At 37.5% G+C, this 18,871-nt stretch overlaps 1 protein-coding gene across 2 annotated transcripts in view; it reads left to right on the top strand.

The window, feature by feature from the left end:
- Positions 1–18,871, top strand: part of LOC137405738 (cytoplasmic protein NCK2-like) — a 39,644-nt gene that overhangs the window by 8,681 nt on the left and 12,092 nt on the right. For both annotated transcript variants that reach the window (XM_068092112.1, XM_068092111.1), the window contains exons 4-5: positions 10,465–10,599; positions 17,540–17,735. In XM_068092112.1, coding sequence (XP_067948213.1) covers positions 10,465–10,599; positions 17,540–17,735 — 331 coding nt within the window. The remainder of the gene's footprint in view (positions 1–10,464; positions 10,600–17,539; positions 17,736–18,871) is intronic.

Here is an 18,871-nt window from a genome sequence, read left to right as displayed (position 1 = left end):
GGTTCAAACAGATTTACCTAATAAGGCCTGTACTCCATATAAAAGCTAGTTCGTTGTCAGTTTATGAAAAACTTTGATCAGCGCTTGTCATATCTGGTGATATGAGACAGTTATCAAAATGACCAAATTTAATAAGATAATTTTGCATGTTGGCCCTTGGGTGTTAGTTACTAACCCGGCAGCAAGGGCTGACTTATGCTGGCGGGAGTTCCTCATCTGGTCACCGGCAACAAGCTACAATAAGTTATGGCTAAACTTTTTGATAGTTTTAAAAAGTATTTTCTCCGTCACAAATTGAAATTACCTAGTTTTGAAATTTCGCAATCCTGAGAGGATGGTCGATTTCGGACCTATAAGTTCATGCTTGATTGAGAGAACAGGCCTTCTTCATAATGTATGCAGCGACTCGTACAAGTGCATTACCTTGTCACCGAGACTCACAGCTCATACTGACTCATAAAGTGATATGGGAGGTATTTCCTCCTGCCGAGTCATACGTACAGATATTCATAGGTTGTTAATAAGCAGTGCCCTGTTCATTCAACTCAAATTTTTATTTATAGCTGGACTACTGATTGAGTTGAGATATTTCTATGGCTTCTATTAGTCACTCTGTCATTTGAGATAATGGTGATTTGTGATATCTCCTTCGTACCAACTCCGCTATTTGTTCAAGTTTATCTCTCAATGACGTCTCTATGTTTCCTATCGATATAGTTTGTTTATGCTTCCAATGATATCGGTGCAAAATTCCAGCATGGTGACCTATGTTTGAAGGCATTTACAACGTTTTATTAGCCTAATCGTTAAGGTGAGAACACTTGTCCATTTGGGAATGCTGCAAAAAAGTTGTTGCAATAATTCTTATTGCAGTAAAGTTTAAACATATGCAATTGAAAATAGCTTCTTCAACCATGAGCTAACATGGTTCAAAACATGCTTCTGTATAACATGTCACAGAGTAAACATCTGATTTGTGTTTTGCATAATGAATCGGCATCCCACAGCAAAACCAGACACATCAGCCAGTCATTCAGTCACCAACAAGTTGGATTCATGCCAAGTTCGATGAGACTATTCTCCTACTGTGTCATGGCACTTCTGTTCCATCCGACTAACCTTTCACATGACTCATAAGAAAAACAAGCCTATAATGACACATGGCACATATAATTTGGCTAGCTAGCATTGCGTGTCTAGTTACAAAGAGCTCCAGAGTGTCATATCATCTCAATATTAAATTAATTTTACTAAGATTGCTTGTGATTCTGTTTATACGCTTAAATCACCTCTTAGCTGATTCATTGTCTTCAATTATCAAAAATGCTGGATTTTATTATTCCAAGACCTAAGGACTTTTTTGACTTGGCAGGTAGTAGAAGGACCCTACTGTAACAAGAAAGCTACAATCTTTCATTTAGGAAGTTTCCATGCAGTGATGGTGCAGCTGCACGTGGACGCGTTAGTGCCGACGCTCTATTGAGGGCTGACTAACAGATAATGTTTCCAATGGGGCTTTAGAGAGCGAGGGTTGTGCTACGTTTTATGTCAAGGTCAAGCAAAACTTATGCTCTCCCACAGGTGTGATGACGTTGGTCGCTAATTCCGTTTCTATAACACAAGGATGGTGCATCGCACGGATGTTTCGCTTCCAAACAGAGACACTGAATCATGACAATAAGAGTGGCACAGTTGTTTCCATGATGGCATTGCATTGCCATATGGGGGTGTGTTGCTATGCTATTGCTGTATGGAAATTTACTAATTATCTCATGTTACTCTTACAGGCCTCGAGTGCTTTGCATCACGGTAATATTGGTTTGCAAAAGATTTAGACTTCATCTTGATCCATAAAAACATGTAGTGACGTGGAATGCTTTGGCCTCTGGTGGAATGCTTGGGCCTCTGTGGGTGTAATATGTGGGAAGAGAGTATTTGTAGCTCACCCTTAGCGTTGGCTGTTCATCTGTGAATTGTTTATCAAAATACACTGCATGCGTCTCTGTACCTTTTTGTGAAAAGGCAGTTTTGGCAACGCTCATCTGAGTAATGGTTGAAAGTGTTATTTTATAATCGCTAGAAGAAATAGTAAGAATGGTACGTTAGAAAATAAGCCAAGTTCTAGCAGTTTAACTTTCAACATTTTTGGTAAGAATAGGTCTATGCCATTGCTTGTTTTAACCAGTGAGCATTTTAGTATTTGATGACTGAAGCAGAGACACTCAGTCGAATTCAGTTGGGCTCTTGTCACCTTGTCAATAAAATTAAATGGTTAGAATCGTTTTTCCTCCAACCTTTGGTAAAGATCAGTTGTTAGGCTGTGGCAAGACGAGATGTATGTTTTAGCTAGCAAATTGTTGACAATTGTTTGTAAAGCCTGTCTTTCTGATGACAACTTGGTTCATCGCTGTCAAAACGTATACAGTCATACCTCGACGTACGAGTGCCCCAACATACGACTGCCTCACGTACGAAAGCCCAACGTACAAGTGCCCCAACATACGAATGCCCAATATATGAGAAAATCAAGATACGAGCAAAATCTCGAGCAAGTTTCTGCCTTAGGATATGATCAACCTTTGAGATATGAGCCAGTTCTTGACGGCTATTAAATGGCTAAGTATGCGAGAGGCCGCTTCCGAGAACAGCATTGATCGGTCTTTCTCGTCGCACCAGTTTAAAAAAGGTTTTAATCAGGTCAGTTAAATCTTATAGTGAAAGTGAGGCAAAAAGCGTCGAGCTGGTAACAGATAATAAAAAGTAACAGTGAAGAAAAAATTGAATGTAAAGTAAAAGGTTGAATTTTTGCTTTAAGTACTTGTTTAGTAAACTAAATTCATTTAAGTGTAATTCAAAGGTTATGTTACGTAGCATCTCAAACAGTCTGGCATACGGAACATGTTGCTGTCAAGTCTCTTTCACACTGTCGTTAGCCATTATGTCTGTCTCGAAGGTAAAAACTCCATACAGTAGTATACATAGTTATGCTACATTTTATTGCTGATCATAACCACTAAATATGGGATTGTTTTGCTTTGTGAGCCTAGGTACTGTATAACAGCAATTGATGTTCAAATGGAACTATATTACTGTTTTATATGGTTTTGTTAATTATGTGGGAAAAGATTAGTTTGTGTTTAGTTACTTCATGTAGGAAATAGTGCATTTATATATGAGTGCATTGACCTTACATATACATAGACCTGACATTGTACATATACCCACATTATACAAGCTCAGTCTCAGAACGCATTAAGCTCGTATGTTGAGCTATGACTGCATACATATTCCACTGGTTATAAGTTAAATATTAGTCACCCAGAGTTACCATAGTTCCAGGAAGCATTAGGGTGTGTGCCAGCTCCAGGGCTTCTGTCAAAGACACTCATTAAGAAATCTTAGATCGACAAAGCAAGCCAAACGGAGGTGCTTTAAAATTCTCTATGACGGGTACATCTAGGGATTAGAGGCCTTTAGATTCCAGCTGCCTACCCCCTCAATTTCGACGAAACGCTGTAGTTTTTAGCCTTATTGGAATATATGATAGCTGCATCTGGTAGGACAACTTACAGTAGATCTGCATAAATATTAGCGGAATCCGCAGCTTGAGATCTTCTATCATTAACATTTTCAAAATATGATAAGCAAGCACTTACTTTACAACACAAGTTACATGCTAAAAATACTTCATTGCATTCATTTAAGGGTCTTTAATAGGGTAATTATGGAAAATATGGAAAACAACTCCACATTAACGTTTACAGATATGCTCAAGACTAATCGAATACTTTTTACATACTCCATACCATGATATTTTTTACGATTGTTCTCGAGTACCTTTCTAGAGCATGCCTAGGGATTCCACAAGCTCTCTTAATTGCAAGACAATGGTTGAGAACAACTCTTACAGCAGATGTCATTGTTGTAGGTTGGTGTGTCTTATATCGGAATTAAATGGTTTATTTTGCTGTTTCTTACAAAATCATCCGGCAACAATAAACCTGTGTTTTCAGTCATGTCTTTTAAACAAAGAGTAAATATGCGCGGCCGATTTATTCTTTGTGAGATGGAGTATCACTGGTAGTTCTGGTAAGGCTTAATGCATGCCAGAGCGGTAAATAAACTGGAGACTAGATTCTTTGTTGCGCCATTTTTACATCACCGACTTAGACACTCGCAATAATATATCCACATTCACCCTCTCCATTTCTCTGCGGTGGGCTAAACCAGAGAGATGAAATCCTATAGCCAAGGATTATCAGAATTATAGTTTGGTTTCTCTCAGGCAATACTTTTAACATCCGAAGTCAACATTTTATTCCATCATCTAGATGCGTATTCGCAGCAGAAATCATCTTGGATAGCCAAAATCACTCTCTGTTAACCCTTAAATATTTACCAACCACTTGGTGATTCATTTGGCTGGTTAGTGACAGGACTGTGGATGGAAGATTGATAGATCGCTGTGAAGAGAATCATCTCTCTATATTGCTCTAGTTGTTAAGAGCTGGTTATCCTCAATCACTCAGGAAGATCAAGTATGATGCCTTTTTGGCTTACTGCAAACAGCAGCTGCGGGTGTTTTACAAACAATAGCTTTGTGGTCTTGGCTGGACATGTCCGAGTCCAGTAGCAGGAGGGCCTAAACAACTGGAGATACTCTCAGTTGCAGGAGAGCGATTTAAGGATGGATATCATTCCTGTCCCCTCCAGTGACCTTTTTGGGGAATTCATCCCCAAAAAGGCCACCACCAGTGACCTTTTTGGGGAATTCATCCCAAACTGTTGTTTGCAGGTCAGGCATCTGGACCACTAGACCACGGGCTGCTCTCCTACTAGCCTACATTACTAGCTTATATTGTTAGCCTACATTACTAACCTACATCACTGACCTACATTACTAATCTACAGTATTAACCTACATTACTGACCTAGATTACTAACCTACATTATTAACCTACATTACCGACCTACATTACTAAACTACATTATTTGCTTACTTTTAAACCACATTAACTTGTAATATTAACCCACATTATTAACCTAAATTACGGACCTACATTACTAACCTACATTACTTACCTGCATTACTAACCTACATTGCTGACCTACATTGCTCACCTGTATTAGGCTATTAACATACACTCATGTTTGGTTCTCTTAGGCTTATGGGTGGGAAACGAGAAGCAGTTTTTGATAACTCAAACAACTCAATGTGTTTGCTAATTTAAACAGTTAAAATTATCTCAAGTAGGTTAGCATCTAGTTATTTAAACCTAGACAGAGATCTTATTAGCTGAATGCAGTTTTATAATTACATTTGCGATATTACAGTTCCATTATTACAGTTTCTTTCAAATGTAAATTTGTAGCATTTTTGTTCAAAGAAAATGAAGTATTTGGTAGACCTAACTTAAAATTTTTTGCTGTAAATATATGCATTAAAAATAAATCATTACTTGTTTATTTACTAAAAGTAGTACGAAAATTTAATGTGACGCCTTAAAAATAATAGGCAATTTTAGTTACATTTGGTAATTTAAATAAAGTTACAATCAATATAGTGAGCCGATTATTGGTATAAAATATTATACACTGGTTTGAAATTTGAGCAATAGCAAAACATGAACAATTTTTGCATAAGTGAAACATTATTGGAAGAAAATTTGTCTTGAACTGGCTGAAGTAGCTTCTGCAAAAGAAATCTGCTTTATTCTGGATTACTATGAGTAACAGTGGGCAGAATAATCACTCCTTCCATCCGCTCTCTGTATTAGCATCAGCTTTTTACTCGCTGTCTCTTTTGAACAAGGTGCATGATATCGGCAGTTGCAGCTTCTTATCGTCTATTTCGTGCTGCTCTGTCTTAGCTCGACTTTGTTATCACTCGATCGATTGTGTTCAATTTCGAGCAGTTCTCCGTCGTCACTTATTTGTCCTTCGACGTGTCATACAATAGATAACTGAAAAAGTTAAATTATTGGTAATGCATTGCCTCGAGGTAGTAAAAAGGATTCAGTTTGTTGTAGCCAGGAATCAAAATCCTTACATAACAGCTACGAGGAGGCTAACCAAATCATAGTTTTGAGTTAATATTTTTACCATTGTTGCATGGTCCTCTGGAAAGTAAGCATATTAGTGCATGCCACTTAGCATGTCATGTGAATTTTTTTCCAAAGTGCCAGCCATATGTTGCGCTCAAACGATGAACTAGAGGGTTATTCAATGGGAAAAACAAGTGTTGTAGAATGTTGTTTCTTAGTTTACGAGATAGTTTTGCAGTCGCCCAATTGACAGTTATCATCCGAAGTAATGATCGTAAGACGAACTATGTACAATATGGTGCTAAAGTATTAGCAAAATAATATTCTATGCTACGAAGGCTTTGTTATTGATAGCTTTTCAGTGTTCAAACGATTGCCAGCTCAGCCAATAGTATTGGCTGGGAGTTGCCGATTCCAGAGTTATTTTAACCCCAAATGTTTCAGTGCTCCCTCAGTGATGATGTAAAACATTTTAATTTCATTATTGTGAGTTTATATGGCTACAAGCTCACAGAATGGGTCACTGACGACAGTTATGATCAACTACTTGTCACACATTGGTCTAGCAGTCATTTTTCTTCCTTTGCCAATCATTGATGTACCGAAATGCCTATTTAAGGGAGGCTTCTGATCTTTTCCGTTAACAGTTACAGGATTTTAAGTTTTAAAATTTTATCAAAACCAGTAGTATGCCGTCATTAAGAATATGCATTCAATGGCTTTCTAGCATCAAAGAACCTGTGATTACCAATTTCTCAAAGTTATACATTTTTTCTACCCATCTGGCATAGCCTTGATCATAATTGCCATTTTTTTTATTATTTACGAATTTTTTTTTCTAAATTATAGTTGGGATTTACTTTTGTAAAAAAGATCCTTTCAAGTTTTAATGCTTTTCTGTCTCTCGCATATAATTTGCTAATTGTAGGCCTATTAGTGTCGAGCACACTTTTGCATTTTTGAAAAATGCTCCAAGCAATAAGGACTTCATTGCAATAGCATTTTGTGTCCAATACTACGTAGAGAAGCTGAGAGATATGGCCTTCAACATATGGCTTCCTTAGTTTATACATAACCAGTGTGGGTAATATTTATCTGCATGCATACTCCACCATAGTAGTTACACGTCAAAGTCTATTAAATTTTATCATAAACTGTAGGTAAATGAGATCTTTTTTGTTTCAAGTCATTTCATTGAATTTTTTTATTTGTAAGAGTAAAATCGAAAAGACTTGATCATTGTTAAAGCGTTCATAGGAACAAGGCACTCCCAGACTTCTCCCAGAAAGGATGTCAATAATCGTACATCCTGTTTATTAGCGATAAAGTTATAGTCTCCTCAGCGTCTGTTACTCGTATGTTTACACAGCATTTTGAAAACCAAAAGACAAATTCTAAACAACCTATCTTTAAATCGTTTGAAATACATATAGGTAGCCATGTATCTGAGGCTATATTTGAAGTTTTATTCTAACAATCATGAGCAAATACGACATATATATGTCAATAGAGAATGCATGGGGACAAACAGGAAGCGCGACTATTGGCGTCATTTTCTGGGAAACTCGTTTTTTTTCCGAGAGTTCTAACTGTTTTGCTAATTGTTATCTGAAAAAAATTCTTACGTTCAGATCTATAACCAGCGAAATCTCATAGGTAGAAAAATACTTATGCATTGTGATGAAATTCTAATATAATGTAGCATGACCACATCATTAACAAGATGCCCCTTGTTGGCCGGCTGTATAGCCACCCCTTACACTTTTCACAGTGTGGATTGCCTAAACAATAGGTACTTGAGAGGCCTCCCTGTTGTTACTTATGGGGATCATAATTCAATTTAAATAAGCTTAGTCAATTTTTGAAACTTTCTGTCCTGTCAGTGACAGTGCTTTCTCTTCATGCTCTGTGCAGAAAGGATAGTATTTGGGAAAAGCATGAGCAAGGCAAGCATATTATTAATTGCCTCTTGATTTCTAGATGCTAGATAGATGCAGGATTATTATTTCTCACCATCGCTTGCCATCTTTAAGACCTCACATCAATGGAGCATTCATTAGCCAGATATTTGATGAAGGCTAATATGATCATAGAGTTATTGTACTGGCAGACAATGGCGTTGTGTCATTCGGACGGTCTATTGTATTTGCGGTGTTCTTCTTTTTCAAATGTTAACTAAAGTCAGCATACATGTATCAGCTTTACAGGATTACGCATTCTTTGGTAATCTCGAGCTTATCAGATGCTTTGTAACAATGAATTAGTTACTCAAACCAATCTATATGTAGCACTGTCTTTCTTCTGTTAACCACCAAGACAATCACTTATTGCAGGGTCTTGTGGTTTTTGCCTGACAGTAGTCAGAGTTAGTAGCAGTATTTACCAAAATCTATACAACTTATCGGCTAAGCTATGGCCAGATGGGACAATTACCGTACTTTTGGGACTATTAGCTGATACTTTTTTCTGTTGATTTGAGCCATGCGGCTTAGATAAGGGTGCGGCTATTCTGTGGCTTTTTTTCATCGCTAGGAAGCATTAACCAGAATCTCCGGTTAGTGCGCCTCTAGCGGTGAAAGAAAATACAAAACAATGCCTAATGATACTGTTCTGTTAGGCACTAGGTTAAAAAGCGTCGATTAATACGAAACTGTGCCGTTAGGCACAGTTTCGTTTTAAACAGGAAAGTTGCTGCCGCGTTAAAAGCATCGTCTTGAGTTCTGCGCCCTATACAAGGGTGCGGCCTATGTATTGTTTTATTATCGTCTTTTGGAAAATGAAGCAGATGCGGCTTATATAGGAGTGCGGTTTATAGTCCGAAAAGTACGGTACTAAGTTTTTACAGCGATAGTGTAGCGATACCTGAGTATGTCAGGGTCAAAGCGCTACGTCTTTGGCACGCATAGGCTACCGACAAGCAGATGCTGTTTTCATAGGGTGCTATAGTAGAGCGATGGTTGCGCGACGCCTTATGTCAAGGTTGCATATTTTAGAATTTTTAAATAAAAACATAGATTAGAGCATTTCAGCGTCATAAATTGTTGTATATGAAGCAACAGAAAAGCAAGTCCTATGCGCGTGCACTAGTGAGACACCGTTTGTAACTAGGGCCATTTCCTTGGCACAAAGATCGCTCATTGTTTGGGTGTTTTGCTTTCTAACGACGATACTTAATCACAACAGAACGATAGTGACATGGCCTTTACCGTAATGACATGGGGTATGGTGCTATGCTTACGATAGCGACGTAGTCTTTACCATACCGGCAGGGGGTATGGGGCTATGCTTACGATAGCGATGTGGTCTTTACCATGATGGCATGGGGTGTGGGGCTATGCTTACGATAGCGATGTGGTCTTTACCATGATGGCATGGGGTATGGCGCTATGCTTTCGTGTATGCATACTTCGTAAATCACCTACCCTCTGAGCCAGTCTTCAAATGCTTAAGGTTGATGCTATAAATTCTGTGATTATGTGATGTAATTGTTCAAAAGTAACTGATATGGAGACTGATATTCAATTTTTTTTATAAAAGTGATTTATTATAATAATGCTTTTTTATGATACTGCCATTCTTCAGTATTAGGAATACATGTAGCAACATTTCCAAACAATCGAATAACTACTTACTGGAAAAAAATAACAATCCGCAGTTGTACCTGATTGCCAATTTGTGAATTCATCAAGTTTTTCATGCAGATTTTTTGTTGAATACAGAGAGATTCTATGTTCTGAAGGGTCAGAGACAATGCTGTATTTTACATTCCAATAAAAAGTTTGTTGAAGTTCAATATCTCTCATTATGATACCTAATGCAATATCTCCCATTACGGTACCTAATTCAAATAAAGTTGTAGGAGGCGTGAAGATAGGATAGCTGACACTGAAATTTAACATGCATTATCTCATGTCATTGTACTTAATATGGACAGTTTCTCAGTGAATTTATCTACTCACACTCGCTGAGCTTTCTCATGACCTCTGACCCTGAGGCAAACCTCAATTATCTTCTCGGAGACCGATATGAAACAGCTCATCGAGTGGAAATTAATTTTTTGCCATAGAATGGCAGTACACTTATAAGCAGCCGTGAAAAGTGATACTCTACCTGGCTTTAGACAGTTAAAAGAGACGACCCTTTCCGTGCTGCAGCAGACAAAGTCAGTTTGGCAGTTTAACTTAAATGTACTCATTGTCAAGGCATTTTATAGCTGCACTTGTTTGCCCTCTAGACCTGGCTTTTTAAGTAGCACCCTAGTCTTCCTATCTTTAAACCACTTTGGACACCACATCTTTGCTTCTTGCTGGACAGTCTTCTGACAGATGAGGGACTTATGAAGTAGTTTTTTTGTCAAATTCTAGCGGTATTTTTCAGCTATATGTTCACATCCAGTTTCATGTAAAACATCTGTTTTTAGGTTAAAAATTTCAAGGAAGAAACTGGCTTCGTTCCTTCTAATTACGTCAAAAGGATAAAACCTTCCATATTGGAATCACTGAAGAATATAGGCAAAGGAACTCTGGGTAGAAAGAAGTCCGTGGACAGGTTGCAGGTAAGAGCTAGGTAAATCTATGTACCATCGCGATGCCATACAGTAGGTCTGTTGTGCTATTGGAGTGTTTCCTGGTTCACTATGCTTAGACTTAGAGGGTATGTGATGCAAGTTCATGTGAGGTGCCTGGATTCCAGTGTAATTGTATGAGAGCTACAGTAGTTAAATTGTATGGGAGCTACAGTACAGTGCACCCTCGAGATAGGATTACCCTGATATACGATTTTTTTCACCTTACGAAGTCAAACATTGTGATATCTTCACCTCGTTATACGAATTTTATTTCACCATACAATTTTGAGAAAAGTTTCGCCCGAGTTAAAATTTGGCGGTCGGTGTGCTCATAACGAATGTCGAAATAAAAAAGACAACGAAATATAGTTTGCCGAAAAAATTTTCAAAACGTTTAGAAGAGACACGATAATCAACTTCTCTCATGTCAGCATTCCGCATGGAAAATTTCGTGTAAAATACACAAGCGAGAGCAAATATTCATTTGTAGCGTTATTATATTTTTTACTATGAACTTTTAAGTCAGCATACGTATATAACTACAAGTATCTACATTTAATTCGTTAGCTATGGAATCTGAGACTGATACAAACGTTACAAAACGAAGGAAAAATGATTTCCATGTCAACAAAGTTGGATGTCATAAATAACAAAGCACCCGTATTATTAACATTGTCAAGGAATATGATCGCAACCAATCAGCATTTGCAATTATTATTAAAACAAAAACTCCATTAAAGAAAGCACAAAAAAGAGCTTCCGACTGAATATTTGAAGGAGCTAGGTCATGCACGCGATCAGCATTCAAAAGGAGCAACCATTTAGTAACGGCGAGGAAGTAGAAGATACAGAAAACCCCTCAGTGACAGAAATATTTTAAGTGTTCAATTTACTGATGTGGACTGGTACATTAAAACAATGCATGTATAATATATATTATTTATCTCTTGTTTGATGTGTTTTTTATATTTTATTCATTTTATTTGTTTCCTTTTGATTTTGTTTTATTTTCTTGTTTAACCATATCTTTGCAGGTGGGCTTGTTATCTCCTACGTGAATACGATTCATCGAATGTATGTAACTCATATATAACTAACTACTCAGAATAGTTGACGCATTTACATTACTTTCTGAAACTTGTTAAAGCCCTTTTCTCTAGGGTATAAATACGCACAAACTTACGTATGGTTACATTGGTTCTTGTGCACATTCCATACAAGAAAAACTACTGTAGCACCTTCTTTGGATCCTTCTACAAGCTTTAGCTAGCTAGCAGTTTTCTGCATTGCACCAGCAATTTTTTTCTTTTAACCCAGAAGAAAAATTGGACAGGACTAGACAACCTTTTTTAGCCTGCTAAAAGTTCCATTTTGTTACGTATTAAATTAATCTTCAAGTGTACAGCAATATAATTAGCATTGATACCCATTTGCCTCCTCTCTGCTTTATTCTCTACAATATACCAGCTAAAGTCACGTTACTCCAAAGGTAATGTACGTCCTGTATAGTAAATAAAATTTCTTTTTTTTCCGGTAGCCATTAAATGGTCAGGTGTGTGAGAGGCCGCTTTCGATAACTGCATCGCTCGGTCTTATTGAATTCTGGTTGAAAAAGGTTTCAACCAGACACGCTAAATTTTATAATGAAAGTGAAGACAGAAACTTAGGAAGGATAAAATTTCATGATAACAGTTGAAATTCATTGAAATAGTTCAAAATACATACTAAAACTTGGTTTTAAGGGTGAGTTGGGCAAGCTTAACTGATTTGAAATGAATTCAACGTTTATGTTATGCGTACCTTTTGAAGGTAAGAGCTTGTTACCGTACGATCTGCATTTGGTACACAGATTACAATTTTACAGTATTGCAGATTATAATCACTAGGTGCATTTAATACAATGCAGCTACTGTAGGTAATTATAGTTACTAAAGTTAACATACTATTTTGTTACTAATTTTCAATATGTACAGCATTTTTATAAAAATTTTGGACGATTTTTACCTTCTTTTTTGTCATTGTATAATTGCAATGGTTTCTATACCCCGACATACGATTTTTTCGCCATACTATGCCAGCCTTGGAACGGATTAACATCGTATCTCGAGGGTGCACTGTAGTTTAATTGTATGGGAGCTACAGGAGTTTAATTGTATAGGAGCTACAGTAGTTTAATTGTATGGGAGCTACAGTAGTTTAATTGTATGGGAGCTACAGTAGTTTAATTGTATAGGAGCTACAGTAGTTTAATTGTATGGGAGCTACAGTAGTTTAATTGTATGGGAGCTACAGTAGTTTAATTGTATGGGAGCTACAGTAGTTTAATTGTATGGGAGCTACAGTAGTTTAATTGTATGGGAGCTACAGTAGTTTTAACTCTGTTCGGAGTATGTGATCGTAATGGAGTCTAGTAAGGCTCCTTGACTGGATGGATATGCGCCGATGCATCGTTGCAAATCTTGCGAAATAGTTCATTGTTTGAAGACTTGCATGGCCGAACTTTTGCCTTACAATTATGTGTGGTATATGCTAGAAATTGTTTTCTTGGATTCATTAGCGACACCGAGTGATAGAGTAAATTTTGTGCTTCATTGAAAGCGACATTTAGAGGATAACTACAAGTTTAGGGATGTTTTGTGATATCATTTGTCTGTCGTAATGCTGGCAAATTATATCACCGGTATGTCACACGACTGGCCAATCATATCACTAGTTTGGCCTAATACTGGCCAATCATATCACTGGTCAGTCATGCTATTGGTCAATCATATCCTTATTTTGTCAGTATGGCTGACCAATCATATCGTCGATCTGTCTCTACAGGCTATTTGTTTTCGCTTACAAATGATATATGTTACCTACTTTTCTCTTCTGCTCATAAATTTCAGCTCTTTATATGCCTTCGCTGGTTCTGTTTTACAAAGATAGAGAGTTCTTTGACCACATATATTAAACTATGGCAGCTCATCCATCACTGTATGAAATTGTTCTCCCATATTTTTGTTTAAAGTTTGATATTCATTGTAGCTACTTTCGGCTAGCTCAGTCTGGTACCTCATGATGTTGTTAGTTGTTCCACAGTTCTAATGCATTTGCTGAGTGGATTCTATGTCAAACTAGCAAATAATCACTATGTTTCCATGATGCGCAGTACTTCGGAGTTGCGCTCTCTCCAAATCATGGAAACCGCGTCTTCGCACTGAAATCACTGCGTACTGATCAGTGCGAAGCCAGTGCAAATTCGCAGCAAGGAAACGGCATTTGCGCAGTGGCTGTGCATAGCTCTCTTGCTGTGGAGGCAGATTCATCAAAGGTCATAAACTAGTACAAAAGTTACCACACTTATCTTGTTTTTTTTCTATTTTTCCGATTTTCTTTCACTTAAATTTAATTATGGTCTGTACCCACGAGGATGATGAGGTGATTACATTCCTGGACTTTGTTATCGATGCCAACACTTTTTCGAAAAATAAATGGCAAGTCCTACAGTAACATTTAAATAATATATTATTTAAACATACCTAATAAAACATTTTACTTTGTAAAAATTGTGTTAAGGTTTGTACAACCTTGTGAATGTGTATTGTAAATAAAAGTATCATGACAACAGAAGCATAAAAAGACCATTTCTGACGTTCGGTATCCATGATCGATTCTATGTCTCCATCCGGTGATTCGATTTATACAATTTCTCTTCTCTAGCTAATTTGCTGAAAACCACTGCGCAGCATGTAAACGTACAATCCCCTCGACTTCGGAGGGGGCTGCATCGAAGCACTGCGCATCATGGAAACATGGTGAATATGTTCTGTTCTAAAATAGCCAGCCAATTACTAAGGAACAATCAGTTTTTTTCCGAACACTTGGGGCAATCTGTATTTGTGCAATCAGTTGTCGCGGTTGTGTAAACTGGGAAGCCGATATAGCTATCTGATTATTATAAGCTTATAGCAGGATAAATCGATACGTTCGCATAATGATAATTCGTAATGTTCATATGTTCGATAGTATTCGATAGTAGTTCGTGTATTCGATAGTTCGTAATGATATCTAAGTTTTACATACACCTTAATTACAGCTTTACACGCTAGAAATGCTTTTACTTGGAAACGGAGTTCATAGTTTGGTCTGAATAGAATAAAACACTGATGGTGTCAATAGTTATCATATGTCAATGAGGGGTCGGCGTCAAGAAATGGTCTCTAATGAATAGGTGTGATGAGGCATGGAGGACTTACTATGGTAATGGGAGACACTGGATCATTTAGTGTTAGAAAACTCTTACATCATCAGTTCCTCGACCATCTCTCAAAAGATCCATTTATGAATGGTCTCTCTGAAAAATTCATTCATAGATGAGTCTCTCAAAAAGTCATCCATATATAGGTCTCCCAACAGGTGCATGCACATTTACACCTATGAGTGCACAAATCTCTCTCAGACAACCTATGCTTCATGGATATTTCAAACGGTCTGTGCTTGATATAAATGGATCATTTTTGCAATACAGTGGACCCTAGCCATATGATTTTAATTCATTCCCGTGTTGGCATCGTATAATGCAAAAATTTCGTATAGAGGGGTATAGAAATCTATAGTAAACACCGAATGCAAACACCCCCTTGTGAAAATCTTCAAAAATTTTATATACTTACTGTATATATTAAAAGTTAGTAACAAAATAATATGTTAACTATAGCTATGTATAGTGGTTATGATCTGCAATAAAATTTAATGTTACAATGTACTATATTTGCAGTACGTATCGTAGGGAGTTTTTAAGTTCGAGTCAGATGTATAACATAATTGTGGAATTTGACTCAAATGAATTTAGTTTACTAAGCACATTCACAAAGCTCAGTTTCAGTATTTATTTGTAACTATTTTAATGAACTTTTTTATCGGCTAATTTTATCACTTATCCGTTTCTGGTTTCATTTTCACAGTAACTAGTAACGCCGAACTGAGAGATCGAGCATCGTATCTCTTTCATGGGTTGTATGAGGGGTGTCAGCAAATAGCATATCGGCATATTTGTCATTTCGACGTATTCAGGCGAAATTTTAGTTGATATCAGTATGGCGAAAACTATTTAATATGGAGGTGGCAAATCATCTTGCCCGACATCGTAAGGTGAAAAGTCATATAACAGGGTCATCGTAACTGCAAGGGCCGCTGTACATTATTTATACAAAGTGTTAATCACCACTTTTTGATTGTCAGCTCATAACTCCTCAAAGAGATTTTAATATGTTTTGCATGACATGGTTCAGGAGATGAAGACACTTTATCTGGGAATATAATCATAGGACAATACAGTTTATAATATTTGGTCTACACATCTTCTGCTCCGGAAACCTCTGAATCTTTCTGACGATTACACTGGCTGTTATGACAATATTATTTTGTTGGCTGCCTACCAAGCCGTGTTATGACTTCTATACCAGTTTTCAGCCCGCTAGTGAGTGTCTCGCTATCTTGAAATGAGCCAGCAGGTGCTCTCTGGTCTGCTGGCAGTTGCTATGGTAGATGTATTCATTAGGTACTGATCTCACTAAATTTAGTGTCATGGCTGTTTAACGTTAGAATTAATCTGTCAAACAATCTTCTACTTCTAATTGGTTCAAATAGTTTGATTGACTTATGGTAGGTCTACAATATAGTGGGTGTGGTTGTTACTGGACACTACATACTACATCTACCATTCCATGTTCAAGTGTATGAACTTTCTGTTACCATAAACTTCAATTCACTATCTCGACTTCTTCGGAAACTATTTTATTACTAAAATTCCAACACTTTTGTTCATCTAACAGAAAGGTTTTTTTCAGTTTTCTATTTGCAACAAAAAATGTGGTTTTTTAATGATTACCAATGCCAAGTAAGTTTTAAGTTTGCCAAGTAAGGCCTGCATACATATATACATACATACATACATACATACATACATACATACATACATACATACACACATGACTATAGCGACAGCTGAAGGTGACCATGCTGTCGTGACTGAAGCTTTTGTTGATTCAACTAGCTTCACATTCTTCCTAGGATATCATTTGCAGATGAATCAGTGGTAATAATTATGGAACTTGGATGTGACAGCCATCTTGGGAGTACCAGGGCGCTTGTAAAATCATTACCTTGGACAATAGATTCTTAATGTTTGGCATAACTTTAAGTACAGTAAATTTCACAATCGTGTTAATAAAAAACTGAAATAGCCTTGACCCGATGATCATAGGAAAAGTTTAATGTTGGACAGATGCAACTGTTGCGTTACTTGTTCATTTCGCTTTGAGACCTTATTTTGATTTTAGTAGAGACCTGCTAATTGTAAAAATGGTTAAAGTGTAGTCGACACAAATTGAATACATGGCTGACGGCCCAACTGCGTAATTGAATTAAGTCTCATCCCATCGAGACATGTCCCATCTTGAATGGAATTAGTGTTAAAATAGCGGGCTTTCAACGTTGCCGTCTGGCTGCAAATGAGTCATCTATCATCTGTGATCATCAGATGAGTGTGAATGAGTCATTGTCCGTTCTCTTCCGACTCGGAGCAAAATCAACACCCTTAGAGCATCACATTTTTGCTGTGACTTTTAGCTTAAAAACAACATAGCCTACACTTGATGATTTATCGCAGGAAGATAGCACGAGATCCAACTCGTTTCTGGAATAGACTGTGAATTTGTGTATGTGGGAAGCTCTTATTATTTCCAATGGTCTTGTTGCTGGCATTGTGCATTTCCTACTGTATGTGTAAATACTGTTTGTTCAGGTTTTTTCTAAAGAAAGATACAAAGTTTCATGAATAAGAATTTATCGCATTTTTGCGCCAAGGCATGATCATGTGACCATCGAGGTCTCCGTGTGTGCTTTTCCTTTTATTTCAGAGTTGTCACATGTTTCTTCTTTTTAGATACAACAGCTGGCACAGAACTTTGCAGAAAATGGTGCTCATCATTCCAGCGGTCCTGGGGAAGCTCCAGACGTGCACATCGGTTCCACAGTGACAGCCAAGTATTCATATATAGCGCAGCAGCCTGATGAGTTGTCCTTCAGCAAGGGGGACAAGGTCATCGTAATAGAACAGTCCAATGACGGATGGTGGAAAGGTTGGTCAAATTCATGCTTCTATTTTATGTTGATGGTGTCATTGCCTATTACATTAGCTCTCGTATCTAGGGGATAATTTATTGAGTTGTGCGCTCTTGCATCACAAAAGCGTTTGAATCAATTTCAATTGTGTGCAACCCGTTTTTTCAAGGTTTATGCTAACCGCCCTCCAACTGGCTTTTACTTTAATGTTTAATAGCTCCGTCTGTAAGTGATCTAGGAACACCTCTGACTGTTGCTTGATCATTTGCAGGTATTAATACTTGGAGGCACAGGTCATTGTAGGAACCATGAGCATGAGGAAGTTGAAATATTTTCTTGACGCAATCAGTGTATTGCATATCTTCTAAACATAACACTAACTCACCCAAATATAACAGCGCTTGCTGTTGACAACCTCAACACATCATTTTGTCTTGTCAGCTGCGTTAGTCTCCTAGTCTCCTTGACTATTTTCTTGTGGCAACAAAATCATACATAGAAAACTATACATCATGTAGTGAAATGAACAGCATTGAAAACTGTCTAGTAAGCCTGATTTGATTAGGTATCCAGCTGATGCAAGGTCAAACTGTGGCCGTACTGCGTCTGCCGTATTTGGCTCACCTGGTAGTTATATGTGGTACATATATATTAGTGTTGGGCGGGTAAGGAGTTATCCGCTTTCACCGACACCGAGTGATTACCGGTATCCGAAAAACCAATCATTTTCGGTGACAGCTAGTTATCCGCGGCCGGTTTAATATGATCGGTATTTATCCGTGAAAGCCTATCGGTAATTGGTTATCCGGAAAGATTTTTGTATTTGACAGGCTACAGCATTACCAGCGACGTGTGCGCAGGAGAATCTGCCGCACAATGAGCTGCTTATGAAAGAGCTCATTTGACGTCTCGCCCACAATTGCTATGTAACTGAATGAGAAAGAAATGAGAAAAATGAAAAAGAAAAATCGTACTTTAATTGATGTTACGCAAAAACCCATCTTTGAAGAACACCCTAATCAAAAAGAGTCGCTCAGAGCACATTGGCAATCGCAACATTTTTCTCAAACATTCTGAAAACACAACATATGCGAACTGAATTATAACTCTTTCTTCAACGAACATTACCACGCTTATCTATAGGTATCTAGTA

The sequence above is a fragment of the Watersipora subatra genome, chromosome 10 (assembly GCF_963576615.1).
Source record: "Watersipora subatra chromosome 10, tzWatSuba1.1, whole genome shotgun sequence".
NCBI lineage: Eukaryota > Metazoa > Bryozoa > Gymnolaemata > Cheilostomatida > Watersiporidae > Watersipora > Watersipora subatra.
The sequence above is the reverse complement of the archived record's forward strand: the minus strand, read 5'-3'. Positions and strand labels throughout refer to the sequence as shown.